Raw genomic sequence first — 18289 nt, 5'->3', positions numbered from 1 at the left:
TACAAATTTCTCATTTAAATGAGACAAAATGAATATTAAATTCTGGCCTGTTTTCCATATTTATATTTTTCAACAAACCCACGTACAAAATGCAAGTAGCACGTGGCAAAAAGTAGAAAAAGTTCTATTTTTAACGACGTGGCATAGCAAGCTGTATGATGCCACTGTCACTGTCATTTGGTGTGCCCTGAATAATTCGTTTGCGTTGGTTACAGTTTAAGTAACGTTTTTAATTTGTGTGTACTTGTTCCACCAGAAGTTGGAAATTTGTGTTTTTTAATTGTTTAAAGAATAAATATGGACTTTTCTTTATGAACATTCATTCTATGTGATTGGTATTATTTGCTGTTCGTGAATGTGTGAGGTAAGAATCTCAAATTATTAAGATATTTACTATAATGTTTATATTTTAAGGTTATGTTACTATTTGATTAAAACTCTAATTATTTTTTTACTATATTTCAAGATATTTTGTTGTTGTTTTCGTCAGGGTTATTTCAAAATAAATCAATAAATCATTGAATTTATTCGTTTTATTCGTTTTTCGTTGCCAGTGATTTTATCCTTAAAAGACTAAAGATATTCGTTTTCTCGTAGTTTAAGTTATAATATAATATTCCGTTGAAACCTTTCTATCAAATTGCCATGAGTGTTAAAAAAAATATTTTTTGAATGTTGTAATAGTTTTTGAGTTTATTTTTTACATCTGGGTTTATAATGGCTAATATACATGTGTTATCCATACAAGATATCCAGTATTACTGAATTTTTTAGTAAAACTACCATTTACTATTTAAATTACGAGAAAACGAATATATTTAGTCTTTTATGGGATAAAATCACTAGCAATTAAAAAAGAATAAAATATTATTTTATATATTTTTTAACTTCGTAAATAAATTAAAATATTTTGATTAATTTTGAAATAACCCCGATAAAAACAACAACAAAATATCTTAAAATACAGTAAAAAATACATTCATAGTAAATATCTTAACACTTTGATATTCTTACCTTACAAATTCACGAACAAAAAATAATTCCAATCACACAGAATAAATGTTCATAACCAAAAGTTCTTATTTATTCTTAAAACAGTTAAAAATAACCAATATTTCTAACTTCTTATGGAACAAATACACACAAATTGGAAATGTTTGGAAAGGTTGTTAGAATCCCCGCCCATTGTGACATCAGAGCTTAGGTAGTCCATTGGTTGCAGTACAACAAGCTTAACAGATGGCTTTCAAACACAAAAAATTCGAGAATGCACAACTTATAGTACGCATATGTTATCGTTACTTTAGCAGGTACTTCAGTTGTACATTTCCTTCAAATTATTCTAATGGTTATTTTCATTTCTTGTGCTACTTAACAGTTGGTCAATTTTTGTTTATAATATTTATACATACAATCGAAATAGAAATTAAAAAATACATTTTTTTAGATCTGCTAATAAGATATCAAATCCAGTTCCTCACGCTTTTCACGGCGGAGAGAGGGCACTATTATATGTAATGCTAGAAGATTTATTGGAACAGTTTGGATTAAATGGAAGAGCTTGTTTACTGAGGGCAATTTGTGAGGTACATGCACATTCTATGGAAAACTTTGGACTTTTCGGAGAAATACTCAAACTCTTTTTCAGGTAACAATTAAATTATAGCAATCACTCCCGTAAATGAACGTGAAATATGACGAAAATGTATAATTTTCAATTTTATCATAGTTTAACCTAAATCTACATTAAATCTCACCCTCTAGAATAGTTACAATTAAAACAATATCATTAAATAATTTGTCCCCACTAATTTGCCTGGAAATTTGGATTAAGGTCATACCTACCCTCCACTGGACTTGTGGCGTTGGTTGCTTTCTATTTTATAGGAGTGAAAACTACCCCTATTGAAAAATATCATATAATTGTAAATTCAAGCAATTTGTGATTATTTAATTATACAGTGACATTAAATTTAAAATTCTGCACTGTTTTATTTTTTTACCACATAATTTCTACCCTTATAAAACTATCCTTTGCGAAGAAATTCAATACAATAATTTTTTTAATCAAAATGTTATCATGTTATGGTTAATTTATTTTATTTCAACTTAAAAAACAACCCTTATTAGTTTGTAAGGATGGGTGAAAGGGTTAAAGGCTAGATTAGCTATGAAGTGTTTAAAAAACTATTTTGTAGGTTTTTTGAAGGTTAATTAGATCTAATAAAATTAGTAGTAATTTACTAATGTTTGTATGTTCCGAAGTGGAAATTGAAACGTCAATAAACTTACTTTAACCTTTAATTGTGACCTATTCCCATTTAAATGGTAATAAGATCATATAAATAATTTTTTTAAACCCATAATTTTTAAAAGGTTTGTAATTAAAAGGGCTTGAAGATGTCACTAACCACGTGTGTATGCAAACTTTGAACAGCAATATCTTAGCCAATTTTTGTCTTACAGAATATAAAAAAAACCAAAATGTTAAAAAAAGCAAAACTATTTTTTTTTTGTTTTTTTTAATGAAAGGCATTTTTTTATTTCAAAAAATTTTCCTTTATTTAAAACCAGTTTTTTTTTCAAAAATAAGCACCTTGAACCAGTCAAACAGAAAATAGATCATGTAAAAAATAAATAACAAAGTAAATTATAAAGCGGTAACGATTAATTTTATTTAGGGTGCTAAGTGGGGGGTAATTTTCACGATATTTTTACCAAAAAAAAGACCAACTTTATATTGAGTATAAATTGCTTTTTGATGCTAAAAATCATTTAAAAAACAAAAATAAAGCATTTTATAAACACTTTCAATAAGTTTTAATGAATTTTTACTGAAAAGTGCTTAATTTTTTGGTTATTTCACGTTGAAATATTCTATTTAGAATTAAACAAATAAGAACCTACTTTTTATGAGCTACAACTTTATTGGTCTGAGTCTACAGACTTCGTAGGTACACCATTGTTTTTTTTATAAGCTATGGTAAAAAAAAGCTGGTCTGAAAATGTGGTTTTTATTTTGAAAAATGAACATTTTCACTCGCAAATAACTCAAAAAGTAGTAACTTACTTAAAAAAAAACTCTATATAATAAAAGGATTAGTCAATTTATCTATTTCAAGACTAATTTTTTACGTATGTTTTTTCATCCCCGAGAAGGGGTGGCTTTTACCATCTAAGTAAAAGCAACCCTGGGTTCAAGTCCAGAAGTAAAGTGGAGGGTAAGAGGAACCTAAATCCAAATTTTCAAGCAAATCCATCGTGACGAGGAAAACTACACTCGAAAACGCTCCATTAGTAGTGCAAATAAATTCTTCTTCTTAGAAGAAGAATTTATTTAAATTCCATGCATTTCTGCGTAGGCGGCCACCGTACACCGTCTTGTCAGGTGAGATGTTAAATAGTCAGGATTAAATAATTCTGTTTTTAGCAGCATTGCGAAGCATTTCATAGCTGTGGATTCCTGTCCATTGTCGAATATTGCGCAGCCATGACATTTTTTTACGTCCCAGACCTCTCCTACCCTCTATCTTCCCTTCGAGTATCAGTTGCTGAAGAGTATATCTTTCTCCTCGTAATATGTGTCCCAAGTATGCAGTCTTCTTACTTTTTACATAACTAAAAAGTTCCCTATCCTGTAAGCCCGCTCTTCTGAGTACTTCCTCATTTCTGACCCTTTCCGTCCATGATATTATAAGCATTCGACGCAGGCACCACATTTCAAACTCTTCAAGTTTGTTAATGGAACTGGCCTTTAACGTCCATGCTTCCATTCCGTACAAGAGAACAGGCCACACGTAACACTTAAGCATCTTGTATCGGAGGTTAAAATCCAATTTGAGATCAGTCAGAAACTTACGAAGCCTCAAAAAAGCATTTATGGCTTGTTTAACTCTGCTCTTTATTTTATTCTCGGGGTCCCAACCCTCGTTCAGCAAACAACCCAAGTATTTAAATTGCCTGACCTGTTCGATTTCTTCTCCAGAGACATATATCTTTGCGTTGGGGTAATCATTTCTACTTATAATCATTGTTTTTGTCTTCTTGATATTTATTTTCAAACCCCGAGCTTTACTTGCAAGAGTTAGATCATTTAAAAGACATTGAAGATCTTCGATGTTATCTGCCACTATGGCACTATGCATACCTGATGTTATTAATAAATATACCGTTAACTTTAATACCCTTATTAGAGTCTGCCACTGCTTCTGCGAAGGCTTTTTCTACGTATAAATTGAACAGCATTGGAGACAGTATACAACCTTGCCTTACTCCTTTTTTAATGGAGAAATCTTCTGTTTCGTTGAAATTTTGAAGACGTACTGTTGCTGTCTGGTTCCAATACAGATTAGCGATAATTCTTATATCCTTGTCGTCCAATCCCAACTCTTGTAGGTATTTTATCAACGAATTCGTGCTTTACATTATCGAACGCTTTTTCATAATCGATAAAACAGACAAAAACATCCTTTCTTTGATCTAAACAATTCTGTATTAATATTTGCATACTAAAGATCGCCTCTCTCGTGCCAAGTCCATTTTTGAAAACAAACTGACTTCATTCATCCACTGACCTCTTCACATTTCTTAAACAATCTAGTGTGCAGTATTCTCAGGAAAAGTTTTAAAAAGTAACTCATTAGGCTTATTAGTCGGTGGTCGTTGCAGAAGTTCGAGTGTTTTTGGTAGGGCGATAAATGTAGAGCAAAGCCAATCTTTTGGAATCTGGCCCGTATCGTAAATGTCGTTAAAGAGCTTGACAATAATATCTAGGTTTTCTTCATTAAGTAACTTTAATGTTTCTGCGTACATATCATCTGGTCCTGGGGTTTTGTTACTTTTTAATAGTTTGATAGCGTGTGGTCCGGAGTTCGAATCCCACCGCCGGCAAGAACATCTAGACATTTTAAAAATGTCTATAGGCCCCAGGTCGACTCAGCCTGAATAAAAAATGAGTACCTTGGGTAAAACCAGGGGTAATAATAGACGGTTGAAGCGTAGCACTGGCCATGTTACCTTCCTTGTATACCGTAGGCCCTAGATATAGCAGACTACCCTGCTATACTCCCAAAGCCGCGACAGCGGTATAAAACGGGAGACTATTATTATGATAGCGTGTACAATTTCAGCTTTCAAAATACTTGGGCCATACAAATTGTCTCCCAGTTGTGGTGATTTTTGTGTCCTGTCATCATTGAACAAATTGGCTGTGTACAATCTCCAAGTATTAAGTATATCGCTAGGGTCCGTTATTAGTTTATTTTGGTCATTATGTATACCAGTGACTTGTTTTTTCTTGAAGACACCAGCAATTTCCTTGATTTTCTTGTGAAGATTGAAGCTGTCGCCTAGTTTACATAGGTTTTCAGCCTCATTGCAAAGTGTAGTCATCCAGATCTCCTTCGCCGCTATAATTTCTTTACGAATTTGACTGTGTATATTTTGGTACCCTACTTGGTCCTGCCTAATCTTACACTGTCTGCGTTGTTACATCATCTCTAATATTTCTTCTGTCATCTACTCTTTCTTGGTATTTGTTTTACTCTCGAGTAGAAAAGTGTTGTTCACCTCACCAAATGATTCTTTTATGGTAGTCCATGACTTTTAAACATCATCCTCAGATACCTACCTTAGAGAACCTATTGTTTATTTCCTCTGTGTACGCTTCACTTCTGCAAATAAATAAGTAGGTACTATTTTTTAAGTTTTTTGTTCATTGATCTTATGTTATACGTAGTAATATTTAATTTCACTTTTATTGTGAGTTGGCTTTGAATTCTTTTTCAGCTTTTGCCCTCCAGAGAATCCACAAGGCAGAGCTTATTAAAAGCGGGTTCTTCAAATATATACACATTATCGCTGAATAAAACTTTTTCTTTGATTTTGCGGCTTTGTCATTATCCATTATGTGGAGGAAATTTTTTGTTGTTTTGTTTAATTGTAGTCTATGACTTTTAGTCATACTTTCAATCGATTATGCTCCAAATAATCATCTTTTCGGTATATTTCTTTGCAGATTGGTACCAATTTATCACATTTAAGTTCCTGGTATCCTTATGTACACCATACCATCCTTTCATATCAACCTTGGTCTAGTCTTCCAGAGTAGCTTAGCTCTACATTTCTCCTCCTCATCCCTTAAGCTCTTGTCAGGGTGTGGTGATACTGTAAATATTATTAGCTTGCTGCCTTCATTAGCTGCGATTACATATGGATGGCTTTATTTAGGGATTTTTCCACCAGAGTTTTCATTTGGTCTGCTCATCGTATTAGAGATCTTTCTCTTGGTCTTCGGCCTTCTTCCTTTCCTTCTTCTACCAATAGTTCCATGTTCCCTGTTATTCTAGTTATATGACCGAAGTAAATTAGGTATGCTCGTTTCACTTAATGTTTTTAATAGCCTATCTTTGATATGAAGCTCTACATTAGCTTTTACCAAATGTCCCGCCAACGTAGACATCTCGTTTATTTTTCAGTAACCCAGTAAGAAATTAAATTGATGACGCCAAGTTTCTTATCATTTATTAAGCATGATATGTTTCTCTCGAATAGTTCTCTCTAATAGTCCATTTTTATCTGTATTAGAAAGAACCAAGGTCTAAGATCCATACATTAGGACTAAGGGTATGGAGGTTCTGTATACCATTATCTTCATTTTTCATGTTAAACAATGGCTTCTAAAGTGTTAATAAATCTATAATAACTCTTGTTTACAAGCGTTATTCTTCGGTTTACCTCTTTCGATATTATGTTCGTGGTATTTGACATGGTCGTATATTGAAAAGAAGAATAGAAGAGGAGTATAAAGAAATTGAAGAACAAAGCGGCTTCAGAGCAGGAAGATCGTGCGTGGACAACACATTTACCCTTCAACAAGTAATTGAAAAACGAACAGCTCGAAACCTCCCTACGCATCTGGTATTTATAGATCTGGAGAAGGCTTATGATACAGTTCCTTTAAAACTCTTATTTAGTGTCTTGACGAAAACGGACCTTAGTAAAACATATCTAAAAGCTATACTGAACATCTATAAATGTCCTCAAAGCACTGTAAAAACAGGAAATACTTTCTCAAGGGTATTTACAGTAACGAAAGGCTTGAGACAAGGATGTTGTCTTTCCCCCACCCTATTCAAAATATATATCCAAGAAGCACTGCACCAGTGGAGACAAAAATGTGCGGGAATGGGGTTGAAGCTTAACAACCATTATCTGACAACGCTGTTCTTTGCAGATGATCAAGTACTAATTGCAAGCTGTGAAGAAGATGCAGATTATATGCTTAGAAAGCTCAAAGAGGAATACGAAAAATGGGGGATGAGTATGAATATGTCTAAAACAGAATATATGCGAATAGGCAGTGAAGACGAAGACCCGGATTTGGAAATTAGACAAATGAAAAGGTGCTACGAATACAAATATTTGGGAAGTATTATCTGCAGTAAACAACGAAACGAGATATAGACTATAGAGTGCAACAAGGCAGGAAGAGTGTTTAAATTGAATTCGATACTTTGGCCCAACAAAGCTACTATGAGAACTAAAATGACTATCTACAAAGTAATTGTAGAGCCCATTCTTACATATGGAGCAGAATGTTGGCAAATGACAGTAAAAGGAAAGAAAAAAGTTGACACGGTTGAAATGGACTACCTAAGAAGAGCTTGCCATATATTAAGAGTAGAACGTATACCTAATTCTGAAATTAGAAGAAAAACAGATAGAGTACATACAACTTCTGAAAGAATAGAAACTAGACAGTTAATATGGTATGGACACGTACAGAGGATGGACGACAACAGATGGCCAAAAAGAGCTATGGAATACAATCCAAGTAATAGAAGGAAACGAGGAAGACCAGCCAAGTCTTGGATACAAGGTGTTATGGAAACCATGAAAGACAGAGCCATTGATGAAGACACCTGGAGAGATAGAAAAAGATGGCGATCGAAATGCGGGAAGCGGCAGAAGCTGTAGGATCCCCGCTTATATATATATATATATATATATATATATATATATATATATATATATATATATATATATATATATACATATTATTGTGATATTTAAAGTCTTGGTGCGCCAAGCAATAATTAGCTAATTAATTTTTTTGATTAATTAAAATTATTTAAATGATATGATTATGACTCTATCACAATTTTTAATTCTTTTATCTCAGGGTTAAATTCGTGCTTCAATATCTATGCTATTACATGTGAAAGGTAAGGTCCAGAAAATACCGGAATAATAAAAAACACATATGATCTAACACTATATATTGAAATAAAAATAATGAAATAATTCACACTCAAAAGTTTTCAATAAACAAATCTTATATAATGATTCTCAAAATTTTGTTCTCCGTACGTGAACAATCAAAATTAATGTTACAAACAATATTAATTGAAATCTCAAAATCCCAAACTATTCTAACTCTCCTAATCAAAATATTTATATCCTTTCTAAATAAGTGTAAAAATTGTGTTATCAATAAAAGAAAAAACTGCAGAAAACAAAAATATCTCTCTCTGATGATGAGTGGTCCAAATCCTTGTTCCTTGTAGACTATATTATCTCCTCTCAACCGCTCCCTATGTAATCAGCAATCTTACAACAGATTAATGCAAGTATATCGTCCTTAATGATCTCCTTCAAAAGCACAAATCATTCAAATTATGATAGCCTTTCTCCTCTCGATAAACTGAATCTCTCGTTGGCCCGAGTGAAAATGACTCTTGGAATATCTTCTCTTTACGATAAACTGAATCTCTCGTTGGCCTGAACAGTGACTCTTGGAATATAAGTAGAAAATATGACTTACAATATTTTGCTGCTTCAGCTTCTGTCAGATACACTAACTCACAAAAACTCACTAACATTCAACACTACTGCTTGCTACTTCTCGGAACCGCCAGAGAACAATCACTATTCGTCTTACAGACTTGGAAAACCAACTGATAATATTTTCTCTCTCCTAAATCTAGCTACACTTTCATTGCTACATACCTATCCACCTTTTCAATCTCCGCCAATCAAAACTCGTCACAATTCCCCCATTTTTTCATTTCGATAACAAACAAATTTTTACCTATAATTATAAGATTTCCTAAAACTTATTTACAAATAATATTTTTCTATAATTCTTAAAAACTAACAAAAACCTCTTTCTAAAATCTCTTCTATTGTCTTTAATCACTGCATTAATGTATTTGGAAAACCCGGTTCAATTGTCTTCACTTAAAATTATGCGGGTTACTCAAGTATACAAAGAAATAATTTATGTATAGCTTACATTTTGTTTAGTACAGGTAATCCAAGAATTTAATAACTTTCCTTCTTCGAATGTTTGTTGTTTATTATCCTACTTATCTGAATTATTTTAATGTTTTTGAACTTGAAATATTTTAATCAACCCAATATTTTTCTCGATTTTGCATATCATAACAATATATATATATATATATATATATATATATAATATATATATATATAGGTATTTGAACATAGAGTCTCAATGACAGTGCACTGAGCATCTCCTTAAGGTTATAGGTCGTGTGTGCCACTTAATCTAAGCGATCTGCAATTTTCTGCGTAGATTCATTATATATTGTTTCGCGGTTGACCTCTGTTAGTGCAGTTCGTTTTTGGCAGTGGTCAGGTAAAGTTCTTATCAGTGCGTGAACGAGTCTTCATTAAGTGTTTGTTTATTGTTTTTTGATTGTAATCATCGGGGATTCGGACGGAAGATATGAACCTCCTGATAGGGGGAAAAAGTATAATTATAGATGAAGTGAATATGGAATTTAGCGGAAATGGAAAAAGCGACGAAACAGGTGGTATTGAAAAAATAATAAAACAAATAAATAAATATAGTTCAACGGACCAAGGTCCATATTATGTATTTGTGCAAAGTAAAGAAGGAAACATAGGTAAGTTTCATAAAATTTCTACTGCTAGATTAATTTTAAATGCAGAACCGGAGATCAGGGATAACATTTTAAATATTTCTGTAACTGTAGAAATAAAGTTAAAGTCGAATTAAATTCATTTAATAGTGCCAACAAATTAGTCGAGTCTAAAGTATTTCAAGAAAAAAATTACGAGGCTTATATACCCACTTTCTTTACATACAAAAAAGGTGTAATAAAAAGTATTGACAAGGATATCAAAGACGATGATTTATTAAACATAATTAAACCTAAATATGGAAATAATTTTAAAGTTTATGAAGTAAGAAGAATAAAACGAAAGGTAAATGGTGAGTTACTCCCTACAAGGGCAGTTATTGTTACTTTTAAGGGGCAAATGATACCTAAACAGGTAGTAATAGAAAAAATTATATACGATGTAGACATATATGTTCCACGAGTAATCCAATGCAGACAATGCATGAGGTACGGTCACGTTAGTGCACAATGTAGAGGTAAAGTTCGATGTGGAAAATGCGGCAATGAACATGAAACAAATTCTTGTAATTCGCAATTAACATCATGTATTTTATGCAAAGGAAATCATGAAGCAACGGATAGGAAAAATTGTGAAGAATTTCATCGTCAGAAACAAATTAAAACATATATGGCCACAGAAAATTTATCCTATAGTGAGGCTAATAAAAAATATGATAATAGTTACGCAACGGTGACAAATAATGTAAATAAAGCACTCATTACTCAGTACCAGTTAAACGCAGACGAAATTTAGAAAGTTATCCTAATTATCCCCGTTCAGGATATTCTGACGAGCATAAGGAGATTCTTTCATCTCCATCTACTAGTAGTCAACCGGTATATCAAAATTATAGAAATATCCCTAACTATTCCCAATTAACAATGAGCTCAAATTCAAATAAAAACTGTAAAATAAACTCTGTTTGTGATATGATTATAAGCACTTTTAAAAATGTATTAAAGAATAACTCAATAACTTTAGACAATATAAAAATGTTTGACGATTTTAAAAATAATTTAAGTCGTATTCTCGCAGATAATGAATAAGTTCAAAATTGTACAGTGGAACGCTAGGTCCATTGTACACAATAAAGGTCATTTTGAGAAATTTATTTTTGAAAATAATATAGATATAGCTATAATTAGTGAAACGCGGTTAAAGAAAAAAATAATATTAATTTCAGTGGTTATAATATATTTCGGAAGGATAGAGATGATGGTTATGGAGGATTAGCTATTTTAACTAAAAAATACATTCAGTTCACAGGTCATCCAAATCATCATAAAATCAATCAGGTTATGAGTATATCATATCAGTCAAATTAAAATCAAATAAAGTACTTAATATATATTCAGTGTATGCAAAACCAAATTTAAATGTATCAGTGAGTGAATGGAAAAAGTTTTTTAATAGTTTAAGTACACCATTTTTGGTGGCAGGAGACTTTAATTGTCACCATAATGCATGGGGTTGCGATCAGAATGATAGGGCTGGACTTAGTCTATTAACAGCAATAGAAGACTGTGAGTTATGTTTTTTAAATAATGGGGCCGAAACTATAATACCTAGATTATACACTAGAAATAAATCAGCTGTGGACATAACTATATGTTCCAGTGACATATCTTCCTGTTTTGATTGGAACGTTAAAAATGTAGCTCTAGGTTCTGATCACTTTCCAATAATAATTGAAAGCGATGTTGATAATATAACAATAGTTAATGAGAGAACCCGATGGAACGTGAACAGAGCAGATTGATCGTTATTTTCTTCGATTCTTGAAACTATTGACACCAAAGATATAAATAGGTACTGATGAAAATATTAATAACATATATAATACATTTATCAATATAATTAATGATGCTTGTGAATTATCGATACCTAAGAAAAAAATGACGATCAATAGTAAATTTAATAAAAAATGGTGGAACCCAGAATGTACACAAGCTATAAAATTTCAGCAAGAAGCTTTTTTAGAATTTAAACGAAATAGTACATATGAAAATTACATAAAATATCAGAAAGCAGAGGCAATTAAGAAAAAAACAATATTAAAAAGTAAAAAAGCTTCTTGGCGAGAATTTTGTAATAAATTAAATAAAAATACTCCGGTCCAAGAAATTTGGAAAGAAATTAAAAAAATCAAAAATACTTATAATGTCCCAAAAAATCAAGTAAAGAAAGATAATTGGACTGAAGAATTTTTAAATAAGTTAGCTCCACCCTGGGTTTCACCAAATTTAAATGTAAACCATCCTAAAAAAGTGAATAATAATAACTCAAACTATTTGTTATATGAATTTACTCTAAAAGAACTAGAATATAGTTTAAAGTGTCATAAAAATACTGCTCCTGGATTAGACAATGTCCATTATATTATGCTGTATTACTTACCAAGGTGTCAGAAAATAAAATTGTTAAATATAATTAATTTAATATGGATGAAAGCTGAATTTCCGGATTCATGGAAGGATTATGTAATTATACCGATTTTAAAACCAAATAAAGATATAGACTCAGCGGATTCATATAGAGGAATTTCATTAGGATCGTGTATTTTAAAAACATTCGAACGGATGGTAAAGAGAAGACTTGAATTATGGTTAGAGAAAAATAACAAAATTAGTGATACACAATATGGGTTTCGTAAACTAAGATCGACATCAGAAAATATAGCTAACCTTATCCTAGACATTAATATATCCTTTTCTGAACGTAAATCCCTGGTATCTCTATTCATAGATGTAGAAGGTGCATATGATAATATCAAATTAAATATCCTCTATCAACAAATGGAGAAGATAGGAATACCCAGTGACTTTGGTAAAAGAATAATAAAACTGTATTCAAATAGGAAATTACAACTTCAAATCAATAATGAACTATTGGATCCAAGAATTTCTAATGTTGGGTTACCGCAAGGAAGCATCCTTAGTCCTTTACTATATCTCATTTATACCTCAGACTTACACAAAAAAGTTAATACAAGAGGAAATGTTCTACAGTTTGCTGATGATGTGTGTATATATGTACCTAAAGTTGAAATCGACCAAGGTATCAATATAATGAGTAAAATGTTTTCGACAATAGAAGAGTATTATTTTAATATAGGACTCAGCATCTCTACAAAGAAAACCCAAGCATGTATATTCTCCAAAAAACATAGATTACCACAATCTATAGTATTCAATAACGTTAATTTTGAGGTTCAAGCATCCATTAACTATTTGGGTATGGTAATAGATAGGAAGTTATTGTGGAACGAACACATAGACCGCTTAATAACAAAAACAGAAAAAGGATTAAATGCAATAAGATCAGTGTGTCATACAAGTTGGGGAGCTGATCCAAATGTTACGCTTACCTTTTACAAAGCTTATATTCGTTCAATAATAGATTATGGGTCAATTTTTTATAGTCAAGCAGCGAAGACTCACCTGAAGAAATTAGATAGGTTAGTAAATAAAGTCTTAAGAATAAGTATAGGTGCACTTAAAAGTACACCCATTTCAAATTTAAATGTAGAATGCAATGAACCTCCACTAAATTTCAGAAGAGATTACTTAACGGAGAAGTTTTTATTAAAAATGTATGCAAAGAAAAGTCCAGTAGTCCAAAAATGCTTTGAGCTCAGTATTTACGATCTAGTCAAAGAATATTGGCAAAAAAAGCCTACAATTCCTATTATTGAATCGTACAAATACGTAAGGATACAACTTAGTAAGGACATTTCGACTTCAAGAGAATTACCATGTTTTAAAATAGAATTAGAACACTTGGACAGCATAAAAGTAGGATATCTTAGAGACTACTCAGAATTTCCACAATATATCCGGAATAGCATGTTCCAAGCTGACATAAAGTCTATGTTCCCTAATTATTCATATATTTTTTCGGATGCATCTAAATCAGATTTAAAGGTTACATCTGCCTTTTACGATCCAGATCGAAAATTTAGTACAGTAGTAGATCTAAATATTAAAACCTCGATATCTACCGCTGAATTAATAGCGATATTAGAAGCACTTAAATATATTAGTAATTTCTCAAGATCAAAATCTAATTACGTTATATTCTCTGATAGTAAAAGTTCAATACAAAAAATTGAAAATATTTCTAAATATAACAATATTGGATTTAATTATGTGTTATCTGAAATTATAAACCTGGTGGGTACAATAAAATTAAGAGGATCTAATGTAATGTTTTGTTGGATAAAAGCTCATTGTGAAATATCAAATAATGAAATAGTAGATAAAATTGCTAAATATAATGAACCATCTAAAGAATCAGAATATAAATGTGTAATTGAAGATCTAAATTCTCATCTAAGGAAAAAAATGATAAATTCATGGCAAAAAATGTACAATTTATCCAACAAAGGATTATATTATAAAGATATAAAACCAAAAATACAGTCCTCAACGTGGTTCAAAAACTCAAATTTTAATAAAGATATGATTAGAATACTATGTAGAATAAGATTTAACCATGCTCTGTCTCCGTTACATAAATTTAGAATTAATTTAACCGAAACTCCATTTTGCGAATGTAGCGAAGAAGGCTCAATTGAGCATTTAGTTTTAAATTGCTCATTAAATATAAAATGTATAAACCAATTTATAATAAAAATATACGAGTATATCAATAAGGAAAAAATTAGTATTAAAAGACCTTTTAATTTATCAGATTTAATAAAAACCAATAACTTGCATATATATGAAATAATTTTTCGCCACATACCGTGAAATGAAATTGAATTTCTAAATGTATTATGGTAACAGTGTATATATTTCAAACATAAAAAGTTAGTTATATAAGTCCTTTGTTTTAATCCAGTTGTTAACCTTTCTATCCGTGGTCTAATTTTGTGTTGTGCAAATCGCCTTGATAGACCCCTTGGCGTATATAATAAATCAGCAAAACCATATATTTTCCTTTTCCTTCCAGTAAAAAAAAATTAAGAAAAAAATAATAATAAAAAAAAAATAAAAAAAAATAAAATAAAAAAAAAATAAAAAAAAAATAAAATAAATAAAAAAAAATATAATGATAATAAAAAAAAAATTAACGTAGGTACGTACTTATATGTAAGTCAATAGAAGATAAGATTTTATTGTTGTTACGGGTTCTCTCTATGACAATTGTTAAAAAAAAATTAATTAATAACTCAAAACATAATAGGCTAATAGATTATGTCTCTAGTCATAAAATTAAACTACACACACACACCTCTGTTAGTGTTGAATTTTTCAGAATAGATTATATACAACATTAGTTTGTGTATGTAACTGAGTAACTGCCTTGTTACTAAATAAATATTGTCTTTACAAATAATCGCTTTTTATATCCTAACCACTGAGGTATCTAGAGTTAATATTGGATGGGGTTTGTTGGCCATAACCTTCCAGGCTGACCAGACTAATTGAAAGATTATTGAGAAATACATCTACTTAATCCCATTAAGATAGTATATAACTGTATTAGGGGAAGGTAGCCCAAACTCGTTCGATTGTTATTTGATCCAGATTGCCACTTGGTCTACTGCTTGCGCACGTGAGTAGAGTATGGGGCCGCTTGAAACACTCCATTCTTGGCGATCGCTTCGTATCGATCGTACGCGCATCCGCTTCGCGCATGTCTATTATTTCGCGAAATGTTGATTATGGCAAGTCATTCAAATACAATCAACTTATATGTGTCTAGGTAGGTGTGCAGATAAATATATATATATATATATATATATATATATATATATATATATATATATATATATATATATATATATATATAACGGCATAAAGTGAACTCCGCCCATGTTAAAATTCAGGTTCAAAAGAGCTCCGTGGTCAAGTGGACACCGATATACGGAGCTCACTTGACTATTCCATAATATTGACGCTGTCGATTCGTTAACATGTATAGTTTCATAATTTTTAAAAATTTTGTGGACCTCATAAGTAGCCCTGTATCATGAATGTATATCGCTTAGTTCACGTGTATATATTATAGGGGTCGTTCAGATCTTTTTCACTGTATATTGGAACCATTAGTATATCGGTCTAAGTAAGCTCCGATAGTTTGGCAACTAGGCGATTAAGCCGTATATTTCCAGCTTATGTTCTAAACGGTTCACACGGACTCTTTATTTTTATTATCATTCATAGGCATTACAGTATGTAATAGATATGTATACTATCAAATACCTGTTTTTGGTAGGTACGTGCTTTTCTAAAATAGCTTTATGGATACAAAAGGATTTCATTACCCAATTGGATGTATTTTTTCATATGCGGAAATTTCCTAATGTATTTTGTTAACGTCAGTATGTCTTTACACGTTTCGTTTAAGTATCCGATTAATAAGAACTGCTTTTATTTCATCCATTATTTTACGATATCTTGTATACAGCTTCTTTATTATTTTATTTCTGGTTTTGTCTGTTTACTATATATAATTCTAGATAGTTTATCTTAGAATAAATATTTAAGTGCTAAGATAGATATTGTGTAAAAATATATATTGTATAGTGTAAAAATTGGTAGTAATGCGCAAAAAAGGGAAGAATGCTTAATTTATCTAACAAGAATATACCACTTCACCAATATTACATACTTCTGAATGTTTTATCTTCTATTTAGGGGCAATATGTAATCAATATAACTGGAGTTAGTGTCAAATTTGCAATGATTTTTAAAAGCAATAGCTTACTGACTGTACTTTATATGTTCAGTTCAAATAATTAAACCTTGTCACTTCAGAAAAGAGCGATTTGAAGGGCAAAGTCATCTAAGAAGGTGGGATGAATCTTGTACCACCCCACATTCACACAGGTTAACCGATGTTTGCAGGCAAGAGCCGTCCTGGAAGATTTTAGGAAGATAGCTACCATAAGGAAATTCCTCTCGAGGGTTCAGATGGCGAGGAGCAACTTATTCTTTTGCGGATGTTGCGAATCTAGACTTGGTTTCTTTCGTTCGCTAGCTACTTATCTTTGAATATTAGGTGGATTGATAGCTACGATATTCTAGAGCTTATGTATGGATGTGAGTCTTAATATCCGCTGAATTTGGCTGACTAATTTATAGCAAAGTCTACGTATTAAGTATGTGTTGGTGTCATCCATACTGGCAAGGTTTATTCGGCAGTAAAAGCGTAGAGTGCAAGCGTCTACGTCTACGTCTACGTTTTAAGGGTTGAAGGATGTGCTTCCCATTTTTAGCTGAAAAGTTTGCGAAGAATATTATTTTTCTGGTTGTAGTTTGCCATTTAGTTTTAAACAAAGTTCTGTGAATGACAAGGTGTGATACAATTTATTAATAAGCTATTTATAGCAAGTCCAGAGTTTAAGAATTTCATGACACTATTGGATGTTCAGATTTGTGAAAGCGTCTCTGTTAGGAACATTAAAGGAGCACACCTGACTCTTTCCGCGGTTTGGCTAAAAATTGATTCATAGTCTATTTTTATTGTACTTTGATAAAATAAAGGCAGGTATCGAGCACAGTTTTATTAATTAAATCTTGCCCAAGTACTTTAGCTCCCTAGAGCATCTTCAGGAGCATCTAAAATAAGCCAAGAAACGTTTTTTTAAATGAAGAAGTTGATTAACCTTGATAAAAACTCGAAGTTAATGGATGATAAAAGTTTTTTGTGATTAACGTTTTAGACTTACTTTGTCAATTTTGGGCTATCCAACAATAATTGCAGAATGTCATAAACACAAAATTAAACATAAAGTTAAACATGACAGTACACTAGACAAGGACAAACAGTTTAAAATTATTTAAAAAAGTCGGAGCTATTCTGGTAACAGGAGAGGTAATGGCTCCCGTATAAACGGAAATGTTAAGGTTACATGTGACATATGACAGCTTGGATGAGCAGTCACAATCATGTAGATCTGATCTAGGCATTTCAAAATTCTATGTAACTACGCATTGACCAAAGGTCCAACTGACACTACTACAGGAAATTACCTGATGAAATATGACATAGAGAATAGTTTAACTAGATTAATCTAGTTAATTTTCTATAGTAGTGTCAGTTGGACTTTTGGTCAATGTTTAGTTACATAGAATTTTAAAATGTGGAGATTACATTTACATGATTGTGACTGCTCATCCAAGGTGTCATATGTCACATGTCACCTTAACATTTCCGTTAATACCGGGAGCCATTCTCTCTTCTGTTATCGACCAGAATGTATCTTCGACTTTTTTAAATAATTTTAAACTGTTTGTCCTTGTATGGGTTGTGTAAATGTTCTTTATCGGTAAAATTATATTAAGGATTATGTGCAGAAGTATTTTATATAAATGACAAAATAAATATA

At 31.4% G+C, this 18289-nt stretch overlaps 1 protein-coding gene across 3 annotated transcripts in view; it reads left to right on the top strand.

Annotated features, from left to right (window-relative positions):
* The window catches only part of LOC140441382 (uncharacterized), a 670394-nt gene that overhangs the window by 349272 nt on the left and 302833 nt on the right, over nt 1-18289 (top strand). For all 3 annotated transcript variants that reach the window (XM_072532091.1, XM_072532089.1, XM_072532090.1), the window contains exon 4: nt 1448-1648. In XM_072532091.1, the coding sequence (XP_072388192.1) occupies nt 1448-1648 (201 nt within the window). The remainder of the gene's footprint in view (nt 1-1447; nt 1649-18289) is intronic.

The sequence above is a fragment of the Diabrotica undecimpunctata genome, chromosome 5 (genome assembly GCF_040954645.1).
Source record: "Diabrotica undecimpunctata isolate CICGRU chromosome 5, icDiaUnde3, whole genome shotgun sequence".
NCBI classification, from domain to species: domain Eukaryota; kingdom Metazoa; phylum Arthropoda; class Insecta; order Coleoptera; family Chrysomelidae; genus Diabrotica; species Diabrotica undecimpunctata.
Note: the sequence above shows the minus strand (reverse complement) of the source record. Positions and strands in the feature narration are given on the sequence as shown.